Here is a 25,923-nt window from a genome sequence, read left to right as displayed (position 1 = left end):
TCATGAATGCTAATTACACCGAGGACTGGTGGGAGCCAGATGCATTATAATCTCCCTCTTACTCTTAATATAGTCTTGAGCTAATTAATTCAGGCATTTTATGAAATGGAAAGTGATTGGGAAGCCCACTAGATGAATGATCACTGAAAATATGTTAGTGAAACTCATGGAAAAAATGGCTTAAATGTTATATTAAGTCATATGGAAAGGACTTTATGCATTCAGGTTGGACCTTTACACAGGCAGTTCTCTTTGTTCGAGATATCAATAAACAGGAGTGTTCAGTGTCTGCATTTTATTTTATAGTCAATTTCTCCACAATCTGGCACATATTTAGGTTTGTTTATGGAAAATACACTTTGAAGATACTCTTTAAAGCCCTGTTAAGGAGAAAAGAAAACAAAACTGAATGTGTAAGATTTCAAGATGATTTATTATATATTTTTTAAGCTTGTACAAAAACCCAGAAACAACATATGTCATAAATAAATATGAATAAAAGACCCACATTCATTTGTGCCCATCTTTACAATAAATCTGTGGTGAAACTTGCACAGGGAACATTTCAAGGCTCACTTGAGACAGTGTGGAAGCAAAAGCCTCACCAGAAAGTGAAAATAAACATCCTTCCTTGGAAAATGTAAGCAATTTTCCAATTGCCGAGACATAATTGTTCTCTTGCAATTGAGCTTTTAATGTCTTGAAAGTTATTAACTTTCCCAAACACTTTTTTTAAACTCTCTAGGGGTGTAGCTGTAGCTCATTGTTCACTTGTATTCCATCTTTATAACATTTGTATGAATATTTATTTATTTTAAATAAATTAATTCACAGTCATTAAAGCATGTAAACGTGGAGGCAAAGAGACAATTAAATCTAGTTAGAAAGGTATGTAAACTTGAGGCCTATTACAAGTCCCACTAATAAAATCTCGCCTGTAGCAGCATTGTTCTTATATCCTCGTAACATGAAAATAAAACTTCAGACAGAACTTGAATGATCTTAAGCCACATAGCAATGAAACACAAATATAAAGAGAACAAGAGAAAAGGTGCTCTATTAGTGATTTACATAGAAAATGACAAGTACATTTCTCTTCTGCTTTCATTTTGAACCAAAACCGTGATAAAAGAAACAGAAAAAGTCCCAGTGTGTTAAGAAGGTCAGTGGATTACACAATATGGGATTCAGAACAAAAAGTTATATTTTCTTTCCTCATCCAGTGTCACAGTTTTCAAATCCCATCTCAATTTCACACAGACCAGCATTTGTGAGAACCCAACGCAGGCACTGAATAAGATCCTTCTGACCAAGAAGCAGCTGAAGAACGAAGACCTGCATGTTGCCGACAGTGATATGGATGCTCGGCTTCACGGAGGGACGCGTCCACAGGCCAGGACCCGTCACGTCCAGGCGCTGTTTTCATATGAGCTAAAAATGCTCACAGAAGTTCTGCTTCATCCTCGTCATCTTCGGAGCCCGACGGTCCCTGGCGAACCTCCTCGTACCACTTGTTGGTCAGAGTCTTCATCTGGATCCGGCCGTGTAGCAGGTCCTGCCAAACACATGGAACATTAGCAGGATTTTCAGGAAAATACAAAAGGTAACCTCATGAAAAAGAAGACCCAGTGAACCTTTAGAACTTAATAGAACCTTGGAAGTAACTTGCCAAGATTCCTAATACTCTTTTTTTGTAAATATTTTACAAAGGTCTCACTTAATGGAAATTATTTCTTTGCAGTCATACATTTAGAAAATGTTGGGGCGGTCAACATTATTTTGCGCTGCAGGCCTCTACGGAAGATTAAAATACATGAACAAATGAGATTATGTTGAAAAAGAAAAACATTTTACCACGCTTGAAAAGTCTCCCATTGCTAATTTGCATACTTTTACACTATGTTTGTGGCGGTACTCTGAAATCATCATTAAGGAGCTTCCAACTAAACTGTGTGATATTCTGCATCACATATGTCCAGTTCTACAAAAGAAGACAATAGAATCCTCATTTTACAGGTGAATTTTTCAGTCAACTTCCAAACAAATGTTCCGTTTTTCAAAGGACATATATATTCACGCCTGATCAGGAAAGAATGGAAAGCCGTGTTCCAACAGTGATTTAAGCAGGTGATTTACGTGGATTAAAGATGGAAATTAGACTATGCAGCTTCTCATCAAGTGTGCTTGAAGATATGCGACGGACTACTGCAAGTAAACTTAAAACGCAATACTGGATAATTTTAGTGGGATTTAAGAATAGGTAGAATAGCTACAAGAGAGGTGACAGGCCTGTCACGGTAACTACATTTGTTTCCCCTTTCATTTAATTGTCACAAAATAGTTGCCAGAAATGCCATTATTGTCATTTTACTTGCTGCAACAATGTTAATGTAATCACATAATAATGCAGGTACCCACTTGCTGGGCAACGTACCTAGATGAAGATTAAACAGCACATATGAATAAATAAATCACTTCTTTGCTTGCGAGCTTGTATTTGATTGTCTCAAGTGACTCCTGCTTCAAACACTCCAACATTACATAATCCTAGCACCATTTCCAGAGAGGAGTTTTAACAAGCTCTGAGTTAAAGTACAAACTTAGAGTTTCACATCAGGGGTTTAGAGTTGGTTCTGTCAACTCTGAGATAAATGTGTGCACTGCAGTTATAAAAAGGCATCATCAATAAAGCTTCACGATTCCCATGGTAATGGAGAGTAAACAGAAAAGATGTTCTTGCTTTTTATTGTGAGTATTAGAGCTTTTATGCAAAATAAAGTGGATTTTTTTTAAAATTAATAATATTTTATAAAATAAAGTGGATTTGAAGACATGTTTCAGTGGAAAAGTAATGAAAGCGCAGTTCAAATATTCAATGACTCTTATATGATGGCATGAATGAAAGGTGGTGGGGTGTAGGTTATTATAGTCATCCTAAGATTTATTGTTATGAAGAAATGTCATTAACAAATAAAAAAACAACCCAAAGAATTTGGTGTACAGAAAAGGAATACGCTAGCTGACATTTGTGATGCTTGGATGGATAAGATCACATAAAAAGCTATACAAGCAGACAAATGGTAACAATGTTCAACAAAATTGCCTTCACTGTGTGGCAGCTGTACTTGGACTGAGAGGAAGCCAGTATCATTTTACACACAATGAAGTGTTGGGGCTTACAAGCAACATTATGTGACACAGAGGATTTGCGTCTCAGCCTCTCTTACCTCTTGGGTGAGTCTGCGAGTGAAGAATGGGTTAAGGTACTTAGCATCAAGCCACATGAAGCCCTTCAGATCTTGTCTCTGGTAGATATGAGCCTCGTACTCCTCTTCCGTTAGCTCTGATAGATGCTCTGATTCGATGGTGTTACCCTGGATAGAAAACATGAGCAGAGGAAAAATTGAGTTAGATAAAAAGAAGAACAAAAACAGAGAGAGAGATGGGAACCAACGTGGGGCTGCGGTGAAAGAAATGCAGGAAGGGACGGGATGACGAGGCACTGGCAGCAGTGAGGGTGGGAGGTCAAGACCACACAAACCGGCTCGCGCGGCTCGATGCGGCTCCACCGGTGTGTTTTTCCACAGCCAGGGGAGAAGTGGGCAGGTTGGGGTGAAGCTGCTGTGACGTACTCGATTGCGCAGCACCTTTGTTTGTGTCGGCGCAGATGAGAAATCAGCTAGAGCCGCGAGCGGCTGAGAAAAAAACAGCCCGTCTACATCCCTTTTTTAATTTTCTCGACAGCCACCAGGTTTATGAACATCTGCACCTCAGAGTTGGATCACCAAACAGACGTTTGTGCTGTATAATAAAATCGCTGCAAGCCGCGAGTCGCCTCGCGCTGACTCCCGCTTCCTGATTCAAACGTCTGACGGCCCCGCCCCCCGACCAATCAGAGGCGCGGAGGGTGGTGACGTCGGAAATAGTCCCGGCTCAGCCCGTTTAGAACCTTGCTAGAATGGTTACAGAAAAATGTATCGGCTTGGAGCGGCTCTACCCGTCTCAGCCCCGAGTGCAAAAGGGCAAAACGGGGCCGTGGCGGGTAGAACCGAGGTAAAGCGAGACTAGTGCAAAAGGGCCAAGAGAGACAGCAAAGGGACCATAAAGAGTCAAAAGGAAAAGGGCAGGTTTGGTAGATCGAGCTGCTGGTCTCGTGCACCTCACACTTTACGTGCTACCGCGACTGCCAGTGACCCTGACGGTAAGATGCACTTCAAAAGAACGCCCCATTATCTTACATCAGAGCTAGCAGGATTAACAAAATATCAAACACAATAGCCTGTTTTTTTAGTTTTTGGCAATTTGCATCAATGCCAGCTCCTCGGAGAGTGCATCCGTGTGACGAGAAGGATCCTCTCCCTGCTGACTCAGTGTCCTTCACATAAACCACAAACAAACCTTTGATGTTTCTCTCTGAGGAGAGCAGTAAAAGCCTGATGGCAGAAGAGAGGATGTCACAGCTGGTAGCAGTGCAGACAACAAATGCTGCGTGTGTGTGTGTGTGTGTGTGTGTGTGTGTGTGTGTGTGTGTGTGTGTGTGTGTGTGTGTGTGTGTGTGTGTGTTGCACTACAGGCTTTCATCCATTACCATTTTCTGTGTCTTGCTGAGATTGATGTCTTTCTTGTTCTTACGCCGCGACTGGCTTTCTTCGATGTCCATGATGCGGATGAGCGGCATGGTCCCACCGCCGAGGAACAGGATGGTAAACAGCACAATGATGATGGTGGTGGTGCCGATCAGCTGTCGCTTCTCGATGGGCTCCAGCCCCAAATGAAGGCTCAAAGCGTAGGGGATGGCACCTCTCAAGCCTGGCAGAAAGTCACGGAAAATGGAAAAACGAAGATTTACAACCTGACGCCCTCTTTAGGAAGAAAAAATCCGTACATGTGTGTGCTTTAACTTTTGCCTGTTTTTTAAAACATGGAGCTAAACATTCATTTATTATTATACCAATCAGCAGCTGATGTCTTTTAAATATCATGAAACATTATTATGATTAGAAAGTACTATATTTCAAAACCCATTTAGAATATCTATGATAACAGACTGCTCATCATTATAACTGTAGTATGACATATATCGGTATTTATATAGAGTTGGCCAGAACCAAACACGGGCATAAACGAGTTCATATCAATGACTTAATAATAACAGTATCTCAGTAACCCAGCAATGCAGTTTGCACAGTGGTCTGGCAACGAAAACAACAACAACAGCACGCTCTCATTGCCTCCTCATTCTCACAGCAAATGAAAAACTGTCAAAAGTCACCTCACCACTAAACCACATGATGAACATCATTTTCGGTGTAATCTTGTGGTCTCTAAAAAAGTTGAGCAGGAACGATAAAGGGAAGATGTTCACTGCTCTGCCAAGAAGAACCAGCACCTGGAGAGAGAACGACAGCTGTCATCTGATCATCACAGGGATGAACATGGACACTTAAAAACTGAGGTTGATATTGATTTAGAAGAAGAAGAAAAAAAAAAGCACTCACAATGCACCAAATGACGAAAGATATTTCAAAGTTATGTGGAAAGCTGAAGATGGAGAGGCCGAGGAAGGCAAACACACATGTCTCTGTTGATAGAAGTTAAAAATAGCGGTGAAAACAAATGAAATGAAAACAAAGCAGAACGTGTGAAAGGCTCTGCAGGAGTTAATTTACCACACATGAAGGCAACTGTGCGCAGCGTCTGCTGCATCAGGATCTGGGTGACAGGAGAGAGGTTGTGATGGGTGTAGTGAGACATCACAATCCCTGAAAACAGGATGGACATTATTCCTGTGGGCAGAGAGCATCAGAAGGGAAGTGAAACTCGGTGGTTAACATTGACATAGTAAATTCTTGCTCGTTTTGTGGGACAATGTGCACCCACCAGAGAACTTGATTCCCTCTGCCAAACCGTAGGGAAGGTATGCAAAGATTATCATCATGCCAAACTCCAGGGATGGTGTCTTTCTCAGGTCGAAGTGTTTCAGAAACTAATTAGGGAGTTAGGGAATTAACGGCCCGGCCAGAAACACACATGTATATAGAGTACACAAAAATTAACTTTCAGGAAATGGATACAAGAGCTGAAATGAGTCCGGTTAGGGTCCCGAGGGCGGCTGAGCCGAAGAACATTTTAAGGAAATACCCAAGCGCTTGAATAAAAGTCTCCCAGCCTGTTACCATCGAGTTGTCAGAGCGGGAAAAAAAGCCTTCGGCTGTGCTGAAAGACAAAAAAGAAAAAACAAGAAGACAAATGGTGAGAAAACCAGCCAGAGTTGTAATACCGCTACCAGACGCTAGAGGGCAGAAGCACTCCACCGCTGACAGCACCAGCGACTGTTTGAAATATTGATCACGAAACAGAAGTGTGGCTCATACTTCCTCAGAGAGCAAAAAACAGAGATCGATAGAAATAAAAAGACATTAGATCAAATAGGTTTTTTCTAATATCTGAACCCCAGTATTGTGGATTTATAAGAAAAATGATAGATATTCCAGAAAAATCATATTTAGAACCAAAATGAAGTAAATAATAAACATTAATGTCACACTAATGGTCAAAAATGACTCACCACTGAAACAACTCCAAATATAAAACTTTAAACATCAATACCCAATAAACAAAATCCCACCTGCCTGATGCATTCATAGGACTTTTAATAAACTGAGAATTATTTATCACTTTGTTATGTCCAGGGAAATTGCACATTGGAAGCCGTTTAATTATTAACAAATAAGGATTACAGACATTTTATATCTTGTTTATCGTTACAATGATCCACACAAACAGCCACACAACACAGTACACTTATCCACTGCGACTGTAATGTTTACTTTTAAAGTTCCCACGTAAAACCATTAGCTGCTTTGCCTAATACCAACAAGGGCGAGTAGAAAAGTGACTTTCTAAGAAAAGCGTTCTTTGAGGCGCTAACAACAAATACACTGCCAGACCAGTTCAGTTTATTTATTATTCATGCTCTCGTTTACTCTACAGGAGCATGGAGACATTTGAGATGCCTTCACACATTTAACTGGCAGTGAGAGATAAGGCAGCGGCATAGTTAGCACCACGATGGAGGAAAGAATGACAGTTCTACGCAGAAACTGTGAACAACAACACCTGTGTTCCCCTGTGTTTCCTGAAGCATGCATCTACTGCATATCTACAGTCATCAAGTTACTGGAAAGTTTCTGTTGTGGCACAGATCCTCATCTGCGTCCATCGTGTTAACATTCCAGTTATCGGACTTGGACGATGTGCACAAAACTGGGGCTTTATCTGGGAACTTTACATTCACACCTATAAAGATAAAGGTGCTATTCCTGTAGTGTAATGTGTTATCCATAAAAAAGCAAACAGATCAGTCATCTGACGAGATTACAGCCGATACCTGAATACCTGAACCATGACGATTACTGTTTACAACATGAGTACTGTACTGTTAATCAGTACATATCAGTACTTCTATATTTCATAGTTAAAAGTTTAATGAGTTAACAATACATTAGTTTAGCAAACTCACGGCAGAGCTGATAGACAAGTAAGAGACAGAAGCATCACAAAATGAGACTTGCAATCAGCGTCATGACTTGACTGCCTGGCACCTGTGCTGCCACCTGAGAGGTTGAACTTTCCATCGAACGCGAGACTAGAAAAGCAACAGACTCAAAATTCAAATTCAGCAGCAAAAACCACAACCAAACTCCAAGTGAGAGAGAAGCTAGACCACTTAAAGGCAAAGTAAGCAGCTTCTGAATAACTTAACATTTGTTACTTGACAACAAAACATTACAAAACAAAAAAAACAGAGAGCTACTTCCCTCCCTCTCTCCTGTACTTCCAAAGAAAACACACCCTATCGTGGACTTCCCCAACGCAGCTACATAGAGGTTTTTGTTTATGGCACAAATGTACCGGGTGCTGCAGAGTGCTGCAGAGTGCTTCGTGTCAATGCTTTGTGAAAAAAAATACAAGTAAAACACACTGCCGCTTACGTCAGTGCTGATGACAGAGCTAACAGAAGGCTTGCAGCTTTCACAGTGATAAAAATAAACATGCATACATGTTGCAATCACATCAGCAGTTTTCTGTGTTTGTTGTAATAATTTCTGTCTGGAAAATCACTGAGGTAAACTCAGGGCGCTTTTTTCTTGGGATTTCTGTCCACATTACAGGCCTGAGAAGTGATGACAAGGACAACACCAGGAACCACCCTTCCTGGCTGGTTCAAAGCTCACCAGCTCAGTGTAAAGTCTTCAGGGGTTTGTGCTTCCTCTTTAAGCACAGCCTTGTAGCTGCATACACTCCAGTGACTCAGAACTACTACAAAAAATAGTAAATGGTGCTATGAAAAAAAAAACCTATGAACACAAAACCTGACAGTTCATTATTTACCTTCTTTCATTAAAGATTATATGGAAGTATCAATCCCGTACATGTGGACCTCAATATAGAGATCGCCATCAGAGTACCAACAACTGACATGCTCTGCAAGTAATATTTTGGCACCAGAGATTCTTTAGATCCGAGTTTTTCATCACACAAACACTCTTTTTTGCTGCTGCTGGTGAAAGCCCATGTTAACATCATGTGAGGACTAAAGGAAGTGGACGACAACTCTTACTTGGTGAGGACGATGGAGACTGCGTCGTTGAGGATGCTCTCACCAAACACCAACATGTTGAGTACCGGGTCCACATTGAGCGCATTAAATATGGCAATCGTAGCTACGGGATCCACAGCGGAGATTAGAGAGCCAAAGGCAAAGCTGCAGAGTGAGAAAAAGGTAAACATAATTTAACACTAACACCTCGAGGGCATAAACAATTAAAATATCCACACACGGGCAGGACAGGGGCAAAACAGAGACACAGCCCTCAGAAACTAGATAGCCATCAGACAACCTGGAAGAACTCAGAGCACGAAGACGGCACAAAACATTCACTTGTTGATTGAGAAGAGGTCCGATTTGTTGGAATAAAAGATCAAATATATTATGTTCCTTTAACACTGGGAAGAAAGTCTTATAAAGTTTACATTCAGTTATTTTGGCTGAAGGAGTGGCTCAAATAGTTTTGTCAAACTATAAAAATTAACAGAGATATGTGCAAGGATAAGATTTTCCTGCAAGAACCTAATCTTTTTCAACCCAGGTTTTGAAATCTACCACAAATTAAATTAAAATACATTGCGCAAGTTATGAAAAATCCCACCAAAGCATATATAGATAAGGCAGATAACATATATAGAAAAGGCAGATAAATGCTGTCGAGGTGCATGAAAGTTTAAACACATTTCACAAGCCCTTGCACAAGATAACAACCCTAATTCATTTATTTATTTCTATAGCACAACTCAACAACATGGTGATTCAATTTGCTTTACAGAGACATTGAAACATCACATTAATAAAAACATGATTTAAATTTCTACACAAAAATAAACAAAAGAAAAGAACAGCAGATTAAAATAGTTGCTAAAATAAACAGGTAAGTGTTCAACTTGGACTTAAATAACCAGAGTGTTTCAGCTGATCAGATGCTTTCTGGGAGTTTGTTTCAGACACGTGGCACATATAAACTGAATGCAGCTTCTTCATGTCTAGTTCTGACTCTTGGGACTGATAAAAAAACCCAGAGGGATCTGGAAGGTTCATACTGAGTCAGGAGGTCACGTATCTATTTTGGTCCTGGACCATTCAGAGCTTTATAGACCAGTCTATCCTCTGACGGACAGGCAGCCAGTGTAAAGACCTCAGAGCTGGACTGATGTGGGCCACTTTTTTAGTTTTCATGAGGACTTGAGCAGCAGAATACTTAAATACTCAAATTCATTCAAATACACCTGAATGAAAAGAAACAAACACATCTGGACTCATTTGTTGGTACCCGTCAATTGCAGATTATGTAACTCCCTGGATCTCTTTAACAGAAACTCTTTAGTTACAGAAAGCTCAGTTAACAGATTGTCAACGACTATGGTATATGAGTATTAGTAATGGATGGACTGGGAGACCAACACTTACCTGTCCGTCATGCTCATCTTATAGATCACATCAGCCTGAGAGAAACACAAGAAAAATCAAAAAAACATACCATGAAGAGCTGAAACTGGCGTCTTGCAATGGCAACATTCATAGGGCAATAAAAATGAGCTCTAGTGATGGAAGTACCGGTAATGCTATTAAATTAAAATCCTTTGAATTAGCGCATTGTTTCAGGAAGTCTATATAAGATATTCTATTATTTTCAGCATTTATTCTTCTCACCTGACCAAGGAAATAGATACCTCCTCCAACTATGAAGGCAGAGATAGCGGTACCAATAACGGCAAACAGGCAGATGGAGCCGATGTTCTGGAAGAAGTTACCCTGAACACACAGAGATGTTGCAGAGCACAAGGTCAAGTAGCACAGTGACATAACACATTGCCTGCAATGATTTAAAAAAAAAAAAAAAAAAAAAAAAAAAAAAAGTGCATGATTTTACTTTGAGCACCATAGAAGACAGAAAAAGACTGAGGCTGAGGCTCTCACACATTCTGCCATACCTTGTGCAGAGAGTAACCAGATTCAAAGATGATGGGCGGAAGAATCAGAAGGAAGAACATGTTGGGTCGGAACATTTCCTCCTCCTTCAAGAAAATGACAAAGACAAAATCGCATCAGACAGATGAATAACATCTATATCTTAAACACCTTCAGACTTTTTTTTTTTTAAGGATTAAATATTATTTTAAGCCTGGTTTCTTCTGCATTTCAGTCGTGAGCTGGATAAAAGATAGATGAGGCAAAGAAAGTTTAATAAATTGTAAAACAGTTCTCGCCAGAGTATCTGAACTGTAGGGCTGGGCACAGCAGTCCAAACCAGGAAGTGTGTTCAGTCAGCACACGTTAAACGTACACATTTCTGTGAGATACAGGTGTAAAATGAAGGACCAACTTTTTATTTCTTTACTTTGATTAACTGCTGAGATTAAAGGTTGTATTCAGTAACAACTATTCAAGCACATCATGAATCACCTGCAACAGCCAGATGACAGACTAACTTTGGTCAGGAGTTGCAGTCTGGTTAAAAGAAACAAATGGATGAACTATGAGGGAAAACAGCAAGCTGCACTAATGTGCAGTTTGGACAACTATGAGGCAAGCCTTCCTAGAAATCTATGGCAGGCAAACATGCAAAGTTCTGAGCCTCTCATTCATAAACCTACATTCACAGTGTTCCAATGACCCTAGTTCTGCGGCTATTTCAGCAATATAATGAAGCCATTGTTGCTTCTCAGCTAAATGGGCCAGGCCCTCAGATCAGGCACTGGCATCATGTGCCAATGCGTTCGGCTCAGACTGCGTGTGATGCACCGCGGGTTAATGCAGTGGGTGCACGAGTGTGTGTGCTCTGCACATAATTGATTTAGCAGTGTAGAACTCTATACATACTATGCATTAGCAAATGTTTATTTAGAACGTTTATTTCTGGTAGGCACTTCAGCCGCTTCAGTCAGAAAGCTCAGGGAAGGCAGAGGCGTATGTACTCAGCTCGCTCAATAAGCTTGCTCTTTGTATTATGAAAGCGTATTTTGACAGCTGGTAGAACCTGAATCTTAACCTGAAGAGCCCCGCGAGTGGCCAGGAATGGAAAGAATTACTTCTACATTTCCTAAAGAGCACCAAAACAGTTGAACAATACAAGAGGATAATGTACTTACTAGGCATAAATACAATTCAAAACAACAATGATCAACTATTTGACATGATATTTGTTGTGAAGGCAGCTCATCTAACCAAGACCAGCTTTGAAGTAGCTTATGAATTCATCAGTCATGTTTATTTGTCTACACGACTACTCCCATGTAACCACTCCCTTGTGTCGACTTGCAAGACAACACTACTGATCAAAGCCCTCCTACGTACAGACCGTTTACCGTAAAAGTCCTAATTTTACATTTTCAGTAACAACCAACAGTGTTTTGGCTAAAAGCTGTTAGAAGCAGGCCACACATGAAGGACAGCTTATAAAGGATGTATGCTGAGCTAAAAGGCTGTGCTGTAGCATACTTTGACTCATTTCAGGAAAAGCAGGCCAAGTAATGCTTCCGTGTTACTAAAGTTGTCACCACCAACTTGATATTCAGCATGAGCAGAACTCCACCTTTCAGTCCAGCTCAACATTGCAGATGCAAACAAGTTTGTCGTGCATGCACAGTAATCTGACAACAGCTGTACTCTCGACTTGCACATGCCTGCACATGTTTCCATGCCACACATTACATTGTCTGCTGAAGTGATGGAACAAACACACAAAGCAGTCTCAAACACAATCTAAGCTGATACAGGTAAATACCAGTCAGGATTCATTATTTCAGAATAAAAATAGCTTCTAGAGTAAAATCACTGAATCTTTCACTTACCTTTTACATTAACTGGATATTTGTTGTATAAATATTGGTGCGAACGTTATTTTAAAACTGTCTTTCAGTTTTAAATGTCTTTCAGTCTTTTTAGATCATTTCTAGATTCTAGATTTTAGATCATTTCTAGATTCAGATTTTCAAACTTAAAGTGACAGAATTATTATAGCAGAAGCCTTTATATGTTCAATGTTTAACCAAACGAAATAAAAAAAAATGCCTCTTTGCCACCTGCCACCTGGGTAAGTGTGTACCTGTCCGTGTTGACTTTTCGAGCAACAAAGAAGAATTGGGTTTTTGTCTTTAAAGGTTATGTGGTGCCAGATGGCACATGGATGGTAATATTTGCATATTACCCTGATACCCTTATTTTCAGTAGAGTCTATGAGCATTGCTGCGATTTGAACAACCCTAAATGATTGGTATTTTGTGATTCCTCACTCATTTCTCTTGACGTCATTTTTATCGATAGATTAAACCCATGAGACTTCGGGTCAAAACGCACTGGACTCATCTCTGGAAAAAAAAGAAGAAGAAAATGCAGACTGAACAGTGATAATGAGATTTCAGTTACACTGATATATTAATAGACAGCAGGAAAACGTGTGCTTTAAGAGGAGAAAGATGAAATGGATAAATCCAGAGAGCAGAGGATTTGTATATTCTTTAGAAGTGCTGAAACAGAGGATGAATGCCAAAGATGAAGGGAACACAGTTAAAAGAGAAGTGAGAGATAACAGAACAAAAAAAAGAAAATATGAGTGGGGCCGTTGGAGAGAACATCGTTCAGAGTGCAAGCTCCCTGGAGGCTCGGCTTTGACAGCCAGTGACATCACCACATGGGAAAAAGGCCCCTGAAACCACAATTAAAACTTTTCTCTGCTTGTCAGTCTCTCTCTCTCCCCCTCTGTGGCGTGGGAGACATCTATTAAAAAGTATGTGCTGCCCTTTGGGGCTTAAAACACACCATTACAGGCAGTGAGGGGGAAAAAAAAGAAAAAAAAAAGCTCAAATATTACAGTAAAGACCGGAGCGCTTTAACTGAGAGAACACAAAATTGTTATCTGGAGTGTAAATATATCCACCTGTTTATCTCTGTGCTTTGCCTAAGAGACACATTACTGCTAGTGTGTTACTTCCTACCAGCAAGCTATTTCTTTTTCAATCTGTGTCAGAGCACAGGGGAGAAATGGGCAGATGAGAGAAAAGCAGCAAAAAGTACCAGAAAAAGCACATAACGGAAAAGCCTCTGTTCATGTTTCGGATCGCGGGGAAAGACGAGTAAAGGAAAGGTTGATAACAGAGCCTGGGCGAGGCTTATTTTGCAATTTTCTTGCGGAAAATATTTCAAAGCCACATTTTTGTGAGTTTCTTCATGTCTATTTAACTATTTTACTATCAAATTACTCTTCAAAACTGAACCATGTTACAGGACCTTCTGTTCGACTTATTTTAAAACAAAACAAAAAAAAATACATTCATACATTTTTATTGGACAAAGCTTTCTCCCACAAATAAAATCCCTCTGAATGTCTTGCTTGCAATTTGCAGTTGGAATCTGTGCACTCCCAGCTGCACACACACCCAGCTGCATGCAAAAAGCAATGTTCAGAAAATTTAAATACAGCTCATTTTCTACCTTATGGGTTGGAAAGAGGTGTCCAAAGACCAGAGAATTTCACTCTTTTAAGAAAGGCTCCCTTGTTGTTTTTGATCAGTTCATGAAAATCTATTTTGTGCACATATGAAGAGGAAAAAAAGGAAAGTTATGTGTCATCGCAATGCAAAGCGAAGACTACCCAGCCAAAGGGCACGCTGATGAATATTCATGTGATTGTGAGTGTGAGTGTGAGTGTGAGTGTGAGTGTGAGTGTGAGTGTGAGTGTGTGTGTGTGTGTGTGTGTGTGTGTGTGTGTGTGTGTGTGTGTGTGTGTGTGTGTGTGTGTGTGTGTGTGTGTGTGTGTGTGTGTGTGTCTACTGCTATGCAGCACGAGGGAAGCCATATGTCTGAGATGATCAGCAGGTCAGTCACCGTTCATGAAGGCTCGAGTCAGTAACTGGCCCACTGACTGGAGCCATGTCAAAAGCATTTGTATGGTATTTCAGCTGATATACTACTCTTAATGAATATGTGCATACAGCACTTCATAGTCATGCTGAAAGGGGTAACTGATGTCACTGTTTACTACATTATCAGAAATGCAGTTCACAAACTGGTACTTTGTAGTCACACACTGAAGAAGTCACCTGACTTAACACTGTCCTATTGGGTCCTAAATGATAAACTAAATGATACAACATTTTTGTACAGTACATATCACAAAGATGTGAAGAAATCATAATGTATAGCTTGACTAATAAATAGGTTGGACGCTATCTGGTAGCTAAAAAGGAAAAAAAAACAGCAGATTGGTGGTGGAAAAACAGAATCCAGCAATAACAGGATGCCACTGGCTTCAGGGTTTGTACACCCTTGATGGTTTATAGGACAGACCTGAAGGCTAAATTGGCCAAGTGGCCCAGCTTCAGAAACATTCTAGTTGGACAAGATGGTGCTGGCATTAAATATACATACAAACATGGGGCTGTACATTATTTCTGGCTTATGCATAGGAAACACTGACACACACACACACTAAATAGAGTCCCACTCGATCAAGGAGAACACGGTTCAATTTGCCAAGATGGTGCCATGAAGAAAGAATATAGACATACTGAAAGAAAACGCATTAGCTGAAGAAATATAAAGATAAAATACAGACATAATGTTGATTTTGTCACTGGACAGCTTGTATGACCAAAATGTACAAACATAGACCTAGGATTTCCACAAAACAAGCAATCCATTCATCTGCTTTATGATTAGTTTTTTCCTCAAAAGTCTACATTTCATAGTGCAACTTTGAGTGTTTTTAATCAACATTCATCAATAACATGTTAATAAGCCCCTTGTTCATGCAGCATGTATGGACAGCTGAGCAGTCCTTCTTGCTGAAAGTTAAACATGGAGTCATCTAGGGATTCACAAGATGGGGCAATGTGGGAGAGAAGCCGTGGGGGCTCTTGTTACTTGTGTCGATGACTCAGCAGAGGCTGGGGCTCCGAGCTAAACAACAATGGGCCCCTGTGTGCAAAAAACATTGACACAACCTGTCTTCTTCTCCTCCCTCCCCGCTTACTTTAGAGCTCTCTATCTACCTCACTTGTTCATTCGTTCTTTCACTTACTGACAGAGAACAAGGAATGTTAATTGAAGGCTGTGAGAACCAGGAAGAAAAAAGGAAAGGCTCATCATGATACAGAAGGGGGAGATGGCGAAGAAAGATGTGTGTCACACTGAGGCGATACAGTAGAAATGTGAGATGAGACTGGTGACAAAATGATCAGCAACTGAATGATGGAGCAGGATAGATGGAAAAACTGCAGCTAAGGGAAAACAAAAGGTTATCGGGTGTAGGTGAATGGAGGGTTTCCCAGAAATAACCAGGGGGATAAACAAATAAACAGTATCGTAAAACTGGGAAAAGTAATTAGTATATTTTCACTGATTAAAAAAACTGAATTAATCAAAAAGCTTATAACAGCCAGGGGTGTAATAAACAGAAACAAATAAAAGGCCGGACCACTGGTGTATGCTTGCCGTCATGATTACCGTCAGTTTACACTTTTAACTAAAGAAATGATGAAGCAGTCAATCCGTTTAACCTTATGATGTATTTGGATTAAGCATTTGCCGGAGTAATATACGATCACCCTGCAACCCTTTAATCAAAGTTTGAAACAATTTTTTCTGGTTTAGTCTGTAGCATGCTTATCACAGAAATTCTGAATAAAAGCTCCCTTTTCAATCATGTTGTAGCAGGGCGAGTGCTACGGGCCCGACCGAAGGATGGAGAGGACACGGAGTTTCGTGCAGACCCTTTTATTTCAGCTTTTTCACCAACACCAGACACAGTGCACAAGCACAGCTTCCCTCAGCAGCTCCTCCGCACCAGCTGCAGTCTCTCAGTCCTCCTTATCAAGGCTGGCAGGGTGGAAAGGCTGATGGGACACACCTGTGTCCCGTCAGCCTGAGTGGTTGCAGCTACTCCACCCTGCCACACACCCCCAACGCCAACCTCGAGCCGGGGTCCATCCGGCCGAGCATACTCCCCGCCCCCTCGGAGCGGGAGAGGAAGCCCAGAACCCCCCGGGCCTTCCTGGTCGGGGGGTCGTCCCCGGCGTCGGCCCGCCCGCCGTGGAAGATGCGCTCGGGGCCGGGCCCATGGTGGCCTCGGGCCAAACGGTGCGCGCACGACCGCCTCCTTCACCTCCGCGACGCAGCCCTGCGCGGGCTGCTGGTCCGCCTCCAGGACCGCCTCTTCCCTCACACTCTGCTCTGGCCGCAGGTCCGGCCCGGTCTCCGCGGGACCCGCCGTCGCTGGCGGCTGCGCCTCCCCCGCCAACTCTGCTCCCGCCTCCGCCTCCGTCCAAGGAGCTGTCGCCTGGCGGCCCGCAGCTTCTGCCTCACGGCCTCCCAGCTGCGGCGCCACCAGCGCTGCCGCGGTGAACCTCAGACGGGGTGCAGGGGTGGGTCGCTCCGCAGGTCCCGCCGCCTCGGGAGTCGTCGCTTGGCGGCCCGCAGCTTCTGCCTCCCGGCCTCTCAGCTGCGGCGCTGCCAGCTCCTCCTGCGCTGCTGCGGCGACCCTCCGGCATGGCACAGGGGTGGGTCTCCCGCCGCCACTAGCGCTCCCATGGCGGCGAGCTGCCGCTTGCCCTGGTCGCAGAACACGGCCGTCAGGTCCACCATGGCCTGGGCGAGCGCCTCCAGGGCCCGCTCCGTGCCCCCCTTCTCCATCCAATCGGGCCCCACGTTGGGCGCCAGATGTAGCAGGGCGAGTGCTACGGGCCCGACCGAAGGATGAAGAGGACACGGAGTTTCGTGCAGACCCTTTTATTTCAGCTTTTTCACCAACACCAGACACAGTGCACAAGCACAGCTTCCCTCAGCAGCTCCTCCGCACCAGCTGCAGTCTCTCAGTCCTCCTTATCAAGGCTGGCAGGGTGGAGAGGCTGATGGGACACACCTGTGTCCCGTCAGCCTGAGTGGTTGCAGCTACTCCACCCTGCCACACATGTATTTACTGCTATCTTCAGAAGAGTGGAGTCAGACACCACTCCACTCAACCCATCTATTCTGTGGGGCGTGCCTCTTTTAAAATTGCAGTTAAAGATGTACTTCACTTTCAAGGAACAGCAAATGCAACAAGATGGGACATTGGGAGTGCTGAACAAATATAATCTGATATGGGTATGATATGGGTCTGTGATGTCAAAAAGCGCATTTCCAGTAATGGCAGTTCCAGGTAGATTTTTTGCAATCGCAACCACCGCGGTATAAGTTTAAAATAAAAAAGTCTTATGCATTGTTTACTTGTTACATTTTCTCTTTATTATTCTGTTGCATTCTTCTTTTAGTGTTCTCTGGCCGTTTACAAACAGCAAAAAATTTGCATTACTGCCAGCTTGTGGTTGGCTGTGCTAATTTTTCAGTCAAATATTATTGTGTGGCGCTACAGTGTAATAGAGACACACCGGTTGAAGGGGACGAAGAGACAGACGGCCCTGTTAGAGGTTCCTGTCTGGCAGATTTGCCCTGAACTCCTGCTAGTGAAAATTCGCCTATACTCTCTTGCAGATCTGTATGGCTTACTAAAATAGAAATTTTCACACACATGCCACCCACAGTGACATGGCTTTGTTATATCAGAATTTTCAAAGCTGATAGTAATTTCGCAAACCCTAAAACGTAGACTCAATTACAGAGAGGTATCATTTTTAATGGGATTGTCATTGTCACTGTCACTGTGGGCAATAACAGTGATACCTGGAGGGGTGTGATTGGGAGGAACGGCCTCCCTAATCTGAACCCGAGTGGTGCTCTGTTATTGGACTTCTGTGCCAGTCACAGTTTCTCCATAACGAACACCATGTTCAAGAATAAGGGTGTCCATCAGTGCACGTGGCACCAGGACACCCTAGACCGGAGGTCCATGATTGACTTTGTTGTTGTTTCATCTGATCTTCGGCAGTATGTCTTGGACACTCGGGGAAAAGGAGGGGCTGAGCTGTCAACTGATCACCACCTGGTGGTGAATTGGATACACTGGCGAAAGAGGACAGAACGGGCAGACCCAAATGTATTCTGGATGTCATAGGGCTGTCTTGGTTGACACACTTCTGCGACATTGCATGGAAGAAGGGGACAGTGCCGCTGGCGTGGCAAACCGGGGTGGTGGTCCATCTTCTTAAAAAGGGTAGCCGGAGAGTGTGTTCCAACTATAGGGGGATCACACTTCTCAGCCTCCCCGGGAAAGTCTACGCCAGGGTACTGGAGAGGAGAATACGGCCGATAGTCGAACCTCGGATTCAAGAAGACCAATGCGGTTTTCGTCCCGGCCGTGGAACAGTGGACCAGCTCTATACCCTCTGCAGGGTGCTTGAGGGTTCATGGGAATTTGACCAACCAGTCCACATGTGCCTTGTGGATCTGAGAAGGCATTTGACCGTGTCCCTCGTGCCATTCTGTGAGGGGCGCTCAGTGTATGGGGTTCGGGGCCCTCTGTTAATGGCTGTTCGATCTCTATATGATCGAAACAGGAGTTTGGTTCGCATTGCCGGCAGTAAGTCAGATTTGTTTCCAGTGCATGTTGGACTCCGGCAGGGCTGCCCTTTGTCACCCGTTCTGTTCATAATTTTTATGGACAAGATTTCTAGATTTCTAGAAGCCAGGGGCCAGAGGGGATCCAGTTTGGGAACCACAGATGGTAATCTCTGCTTTTTGCGGATGACGTTGTCCTGTTGGCTTCATCGGACCAGGACCTTCAGCATGTGCTGGGGCGGTTTAAAGCCGAGTGCAACGCGGCGGGGATGAGAATCAGCACAACCCGAGGCCACGGTTTTCCACCGGGAAAAGGTGGCGTGCTTTCTCCGGGTGGGTGTGGAGTTCCTGCCTCAGGTGGAGGAGTTCAAGTACCTCGGGGTCTTGTTCACGAGTGAGGGAACGATGGAGCGTGAGATTGACAGACGGATCGGTGCAGCATCCGCGGTTATACGGTCGGTGTACCGGACCGTAGTGGTGAAGAAGGAGCTGAGTAGAAAGGCGAAGCTCTCGATTTACTGGTCGGTCTACGCTACCACCCTCACCTGTGGTCATGAACTTTGGGAAATGACCGAAAGGACAAGATTGCGGATACAAGCCATAATGAGTTTCCTCCGCAGGTTGGCTGGACGCTCCCTTAGAGACATGGTGAGAAGCTCAGTCACTCCTGAGGAGCTCAGAGTCGAACCACTGCTCCTTCACATTGAAAGGAGTCAGCTGAGTTGACTTGGGCATCTGTATCGGATGCCTCCTGGACGGCCTCCCTAGCGAAGTGTTCCAGGCATGTCCCACTGGGAGGAGACCCCGGGGAAGACCCAGGACACGCTGGAGAAACTATGTCTCTCGGCTGGCCTGGGAATGTCTTGGACTCCCCTCGGAAGAGCTGGAGGAAGTGTCTAGGCCTACTGTAGGGTGAGGGAAGTCTGGGCATCTCTGTTGAGACTGCTGCCCCCGCGACCCGGTAACGGATGAGCTGAAGAAAATGGATGGATGGATGGATGGATGGATATAATTTTTTTAAATAGTATGCAGAAACAAGGCTTCTTTCCACATCTTAGCAGTTCCATATTTTATACAGGGTACGTTTCATTAGCTAAATTTAATGAGCTTCGACCATTGGTGCATCTCTATTACCAGGAACAGCCTTACAATGAGAATTTTCAGGACTTGTACAGATCAAGTGGGTGGAGATGATTTTGTTCATCTCCACCCACCCAGAGGGCATTTAGATGTGCCATCTAAATGCCCTCTATGAGTACGGACCCATTACAGTGTCTGTAAACAGAAACAGAAATGCATAACATATCTAAACTCTTTGAACGTTGATCCAGTTTGTTTTTCATCTTCCCGTTATCATACGGGGAAGCAGTGCACTACCACATTCAGGCGGTATCAGAGTGGTAGTTCGCCAAGTCAGTGGAGCCTACCAGGTCCATCAGAGGAGGTCTTCAGCCCTGTTACATTTCCAGCCTCTTTTACACCAAGCCCCAAATATTGGAAACCCATCAGTTCTATAGTAAATTATACTTGTGTTAAAACTGCAGCATTGTCTTTTATTTTATTCTTTGTCATTGGATGCAGCAAGGTCAATGACTAACATTTTTAGTTTTCCTATTCAGTTTAATGGAGTATGTACTCACAATCAATCACCGCAGCAGTAAGCGATTTTAAGAGGGTGTTTGGCCTGGTGCATAGTAAGTTTTGAGAAAGATGCAGATAAAAGGTTTATGAACCAATAATCATGAACTCTTTTACAAAGCTGTACATGACTTCAATACAGGTTAACAAAATCTGACTGTGTAAAGGTTTCACTTCAGTGTGCTCAAAACTTAGTGATCAGTTGGACTGATTTGTTAACGTGTTCACTACTTTGTTTACTCAACGTCCCTTGAAATAGCATGTTCTTGCTGCAAAATCCACCACAACAGTTTACATGTGCAATTCACTCAAAACCAATTGTGAATGGGGGGGAAAAATAGATCCAACTAATGATAATAAGAACTTAGAAAAGGCTCGACAACTTATAAAGGAATGATGACCTAACCGGTTCAATAAATAAGGGCTGCTGCCTGTTTAAAGGAAAATGCTGTATATAGACACGGGGTTCCTGGCCTCTGTACAACTGCTAAAAATGTGACACTCCATTTAATATCTTTTTTAAAAGCATAGTATGGTTAAGCTTTGTACATGTTTCAAACATGCAAACTGACAGGGTTACTGCACACAGCTATACAGTTTAAAGAATAATGTGTTGTGGCTCAGCTGCTGCTGCACCCAAGCTCTCTATGCACGGGCATAGCGAGGTCTGGATAAGGCGCCATGATTTTCCTACAAAATCTCGCTGCAAAACAAGTGTCATTGTTGTTCTTTTGTTCCTTATATTCTTTGTCTGGTGTGTGTTTTTCCATCTTAAATAGCAATTATGCGTTGAGTGCAGACAGGAAACAAGAAAGGGAGTTCTGGATCAGGTTATTTACATGAAATCAAACTATACCTTCCAGTTGGCCAGTTCCTGGAACTCAATGATCTTAATGAAGCCTCCCATTAGAATTCCTGGAAATAATTAGTAAACACAAACAAATCACATCACTAATAACATCTTTTGCTCTTTTAACACACCAGCATCAAAAATCGCATTTGACAGGATGAAATAAATGGAAGCCTAGCAAATGTCTAGTCCCATATTTAAGGGATATAATAGATACAAAGATAAAAAATTCCTACGGTCTTATTTCTAGTCCACACCCCACCACCCCTCACCCCCCTTCAACTCTTCTGCCACAGATCCCTGAACATTCATCAGCAGAGAAACACAAAGCTCTGTGAAATATAAGCAGTGAGGACAGAAAAAAAGATATTGTGAAATGGAAAGGGGCTGCAATGAAACAAGAAAGCGGAAATGATGAGGAAGGAAGACTAGAGACTTATCTCTTCACCACAGCATCTCCTGATACAAGTAGTGATACATGCTTCCTGTCATTTGCAGGATGCAGGCTGTGCAAGAGTAAAAGGCCATTGGTGTCAATCAGGATGTGTGGCAGTGTGTATACATCCACAAGGACGTAAAGTGGATGTCCTAATTTTGACTAAGATTACAATTTACATCATGGCGCTAAGATTTACTCAGCCACAAAGACGTGTGTTTAATTTATTGTGTTTATTGTGAGAAATTTGTTAGGATAATGTTCATACAAAGATTAAGAATTGTATTAAATCCCAATAACAAAAGTAGAATAGTTAGAATTACTTAGACTAGCTGTCGCTTTAACCATTTAAAACCTGACATATGAAATAACTTTTTTTTTTAAATCCAAGATTCAAGTGTTAATTATATATTGGAATCAAAACACTTGAAAAACTATTTAAATATTTTTTTTTACTTTTAATTATGAATAAATTAAGTAAATTTCTGTATTTTGTATTTCGTTTTTTAAGTATTTTTTTAAGTTTTTAAATCATTGTTTATTGTTTGTATGAAAAACTTTCTTTTTCCTTTTTTGATTAAAAAGATGCTACAAGGGTCTTAGTAATTCATGTATCAAATATGACACATCTGGCATTATAGGGTAAAGATATCCCCCAATCCCTGTATTTAGCCTCAACCCCTTTCAAACAGAACATAAGGCATGCAAAGTGTGAAGCTGTGAAACAGCCTGACATCCTTGAGAGCTTAATCCGAACACTGCATACTGCATGAAGAAACATATTCATCAAGTAAAAACTCACCAAGAGACACCACCGCCACACTCTCGGGAAGAAAATGCAGCTTGAACTTGATAAGCAGGTGCACCAATATGATGCAAATACCTGGTTAAAGTGGAGAAGACAGCTGAATTAATATTTAGGACAAATACATCCATGTTCAGCAAATCATGTCGTATCTGCTCAAATCAGTCCCAAAACACCCCTTACTATACTTTTCTGCCTTCTTTTCTTCAGATAACTAGAGACAGAACAGGGATGATGAAACTATATACAAATTTAAAAAACTGCTTGACATAAAAATTACATTTCTCAGACTACAAATTCAGAGATTAATGTCACCACTTAAAGCATTGAATCTGTTTGTATCATACATTTGTAAAATCCATGTGTATGCATTATGCACAATTAATAATACAGTCCCCAGTAAGAGTGAGACACACAGCAATTTTTACATGAGATAAAAACTTAACAAAAGAAAATTAAAAGGTGTAGCCACTGTATGCTAAAGCCAGTAAGAGCTTGCAGATAACTTCTTGATTGTTGTCAAGGGAGAGATGTTCAATTGTTGCCAAATGAAGACAGGCAAAACCATGAAAGACATGGTACATGAAGTCAATTTGAACTATAGCCTAATGTGAGGTTTCTAGACTGCACTCGACATGGTTTGTCAATTATCGATCTACAACCACTAAGAGGTTGATATGAGCATTATACAAATGACTTAGGTTTATGGACATACAGACTTGTAAAGCAAACCAAACTTAAATTTAGAGTTGGAGCAAAAAAATAATGTAATATTTCCAAAAAGACAGTATGACTTCTTAATACCATTAAGTTCTACATCTACATGCTACATCTCTGGCCTTTACTCTAACTGTGGTAAACTGAACTAGTCTACATAATGGGGCACATGTCTGAAGAATCGCTTCATTACTTTACGAAATGAAACCACATCCTTTCCTTTATCCACTTGATCATCTTTCAGTCACCATCCACAAATGGGATTCAATAAAACTGTAGAGTGACTGAGAATTTCCTCTCCATTTGTAGCGGTATGAGTTATAAGTTAGTTACTATGTGAACCACAGTGGTCATATCTCGTGTTGTGCAATCACTTACATATTGCACCCTCCTTTCTCTGAAATCAGACCAGAAAATACACATAAAAGAATATAGGCAGGATTTTCTAACCAATAACGAGAAGGCTGAAAAATATGGTCATCCCACTGGATTGTTCCTCCTCTTGGGCCTTGACCCCTGTCTGCACAGGCAGAATGGGCTTGGGGGTCGGCGGTGCCAGTGTAGTCGGCTTGGGGGGCGTTGATGTCGTGTGCAAGGTCTCATTGCTGTAACTCTCAGTGGTATCATTAGACTTGCTGTAAAAAGAGAGCCAGGAGGAAAGGCAGTTTAATCATATACTGTGTTTGACTTTCTGCCGGTTTAGTGCGGGTGAGGCAAAAGTGAACAGACATTAAATAGGAAGTCAGAAATAAATTATAACGCTTCTTATAATTATATAATTATTATAATTATAACGCTTCTTCCCTGAGGTCATCTGGATCTGGTTTGTTGTGTGTCCCAAGAACCAGAACCAAGCAAGGTGAGGCAGCGTTCAGTTATTCTGCTCCTCACCGGTGGAACAAACTTCCTGTAGACCTGAGGTCTGCTCCAACTGTCAGCTCCTTTAAATCAGGCCTAAAAACATTACTGTTTTCTCAAGCATACTCTTAAATTAAATACTTACCTGCTGTACTCTACTGCCCTTACTTTTTAACAACTTGTGCTTTTTATTATTTTACCTCTTTTCTTATCATTTTATTTCATTTATTTGGTATTTAAGCGTACTCTTAAATTAAATACTTTCTGAAAACCGCAGATGAGATATACACATGCGGTACTCTACTGCCCTTAGTTTTCAGCAACTTGTGCTTTTTATTATTTTACCTTCTTTTCTCATAATTTTATTTCATTTTATTTATTTACTGTTTAATTATGTTTTGCCGCTTTTAATGTTGATGTAAAGCACTTTGAATTACCTTGTGTTGTATTGTGCTATATAAATAAACTTGACTTGCCTTGCCCTAATTGAAGGCTGAATTCATATATTCATATTTTCATATTATATTTCCATGTGACAGTAGGCTACTGGTACATGGAAATATAATATGAAAATAATATGTACATGTGTATAATGTTGATGTAACCTTTGAATTACCTCGTGTTGAATTGTGCTATATAAATAAACTTGCCTTGCCTTGCTTTGCCTATATAATGAGATACAGTTTACATATAATCTCCAGTAAATTACATAAACAGGTGAATCTATAGTGACTTTGTTACACTTGATTTAGTCTTTTTTACTGTATAACCTTTACATTTATTAGATTGTCCATCTATATTTATTTTAACTTAAAATTATGGTTGTGTATGTGGTAACGAGAATAAAGATAAATATAAACTGAAATTATGCGATTCAATGTATTGATACCGTGTCTTCACGTAGTGATCATAAGCATATCGGTTATCTAATGACACGACAACACTGTTTCAGGATAGCTTAGGTTCTTGTGAAAGACTGAATATAATGTTTGTTAAGTTTTACCTGCCAGATTGTCCATCCTTCTGATGGTCGTTTGAGTAGGGTGCATCTTCATTATGTTTTGGCGTTTGTTTATTTTCACGTGGAATTTGACCCTGATGTTGCTGGTTATTCTCCACATTGTCCAGAAGCTGCACAGACTTCCCCCCCTCGACCCGATCCGACACACACAGGTTTACGAAAAGCAGCAAACATGAAAACGACAAAGCATTATGACGAAAGTCTGTCATCCTTAATTCACTGCGTTTTAACAAGAAAGTCATGTATTTAAACAGAAATGCGGATGTTTCATGTCAACATCACCGTGTATTCGTTGACGTCACGACTACACTTCCTGGTAAAGCTGTTGCTGGGAGTTGTAGTTTATAACTGGTTTACACGGAGGGAAATGGGAAGAAAAGAGAATTAAAAAAGGAGATTGGTACAGAATTTCCTTAGGTGAAATAGACACATATCTTGCTTCAGTAGTTGATAACTTCCCATTGAATGACATGTGAAATGTCGAAGAACACCGGTAATCTCCATTTACTCAATTTCCCATAATGCTTTGCTCGGCTCAATGCTCGGCTCT

The 25,923-nt window shown here is 41.7% G+C and overlaps 1 protein-coding gene across 1 annotated transcript; it reads right to left on the bottom strand.

The window, feature by feature from the left end:
• Positions 1-424: 424 nt before the first annotated feature.
• slc9a8 (solute carrier family 9 member 8) lies at positions 425-25,664 on the bottom strand. Its single transcript, XM_061735978.1, has 16 exons — positions 25,356-25,664; positions 23,945-24,129; positions 22,775-22,855; positions 21,543-21,601; positions 10,549-10,632; positions 10,268-10,369; positions 10,025-10,059; positions 8,624-8,767; positions 6,075-6,216; positions 5,881-5,986; positions 5,670-5,786; positions 5,499-5,581; positions 5,278-5,389; positions 4,589-4,809; positions 3,228-3,374; positions 425-1,555 (listed from the first exon to the last, which is right to left on the bottom strand). Exons 1-16 carry the CDS (start codon positions 25,613-25,615, stop codon positions 1,442-1,444), a joined length of 1,992 nt encoding a protein of 663 aa, XP_061591962.1. The 5' UTR covers positions 25,616-25,664; the 3' UTR covers positions 425-1,441.
• Positions 25,665-25,923: the final 259 nt, after the last annotated feature.

The sequence above is a fragment of the Cololabis saira genome, chromosome 12 (assembly GCF_033807715.1).
Source record: "Cololabis saira isolate AMF1-May2022 chromosome 12, fColSai1.1, whole genome shotgun sequence".
Lineage (NCBI taxonomy): Eukaryota > Metazoa > Chordata > Actinopteri > Beloniformes > Belonidae > Cololabis > Cololabis saira.
The sequence above is the reverse complement of the archived record's forward strand: the minus strand, read 5'-3'. Positions and strand labels throughout refer to the sequence as shown.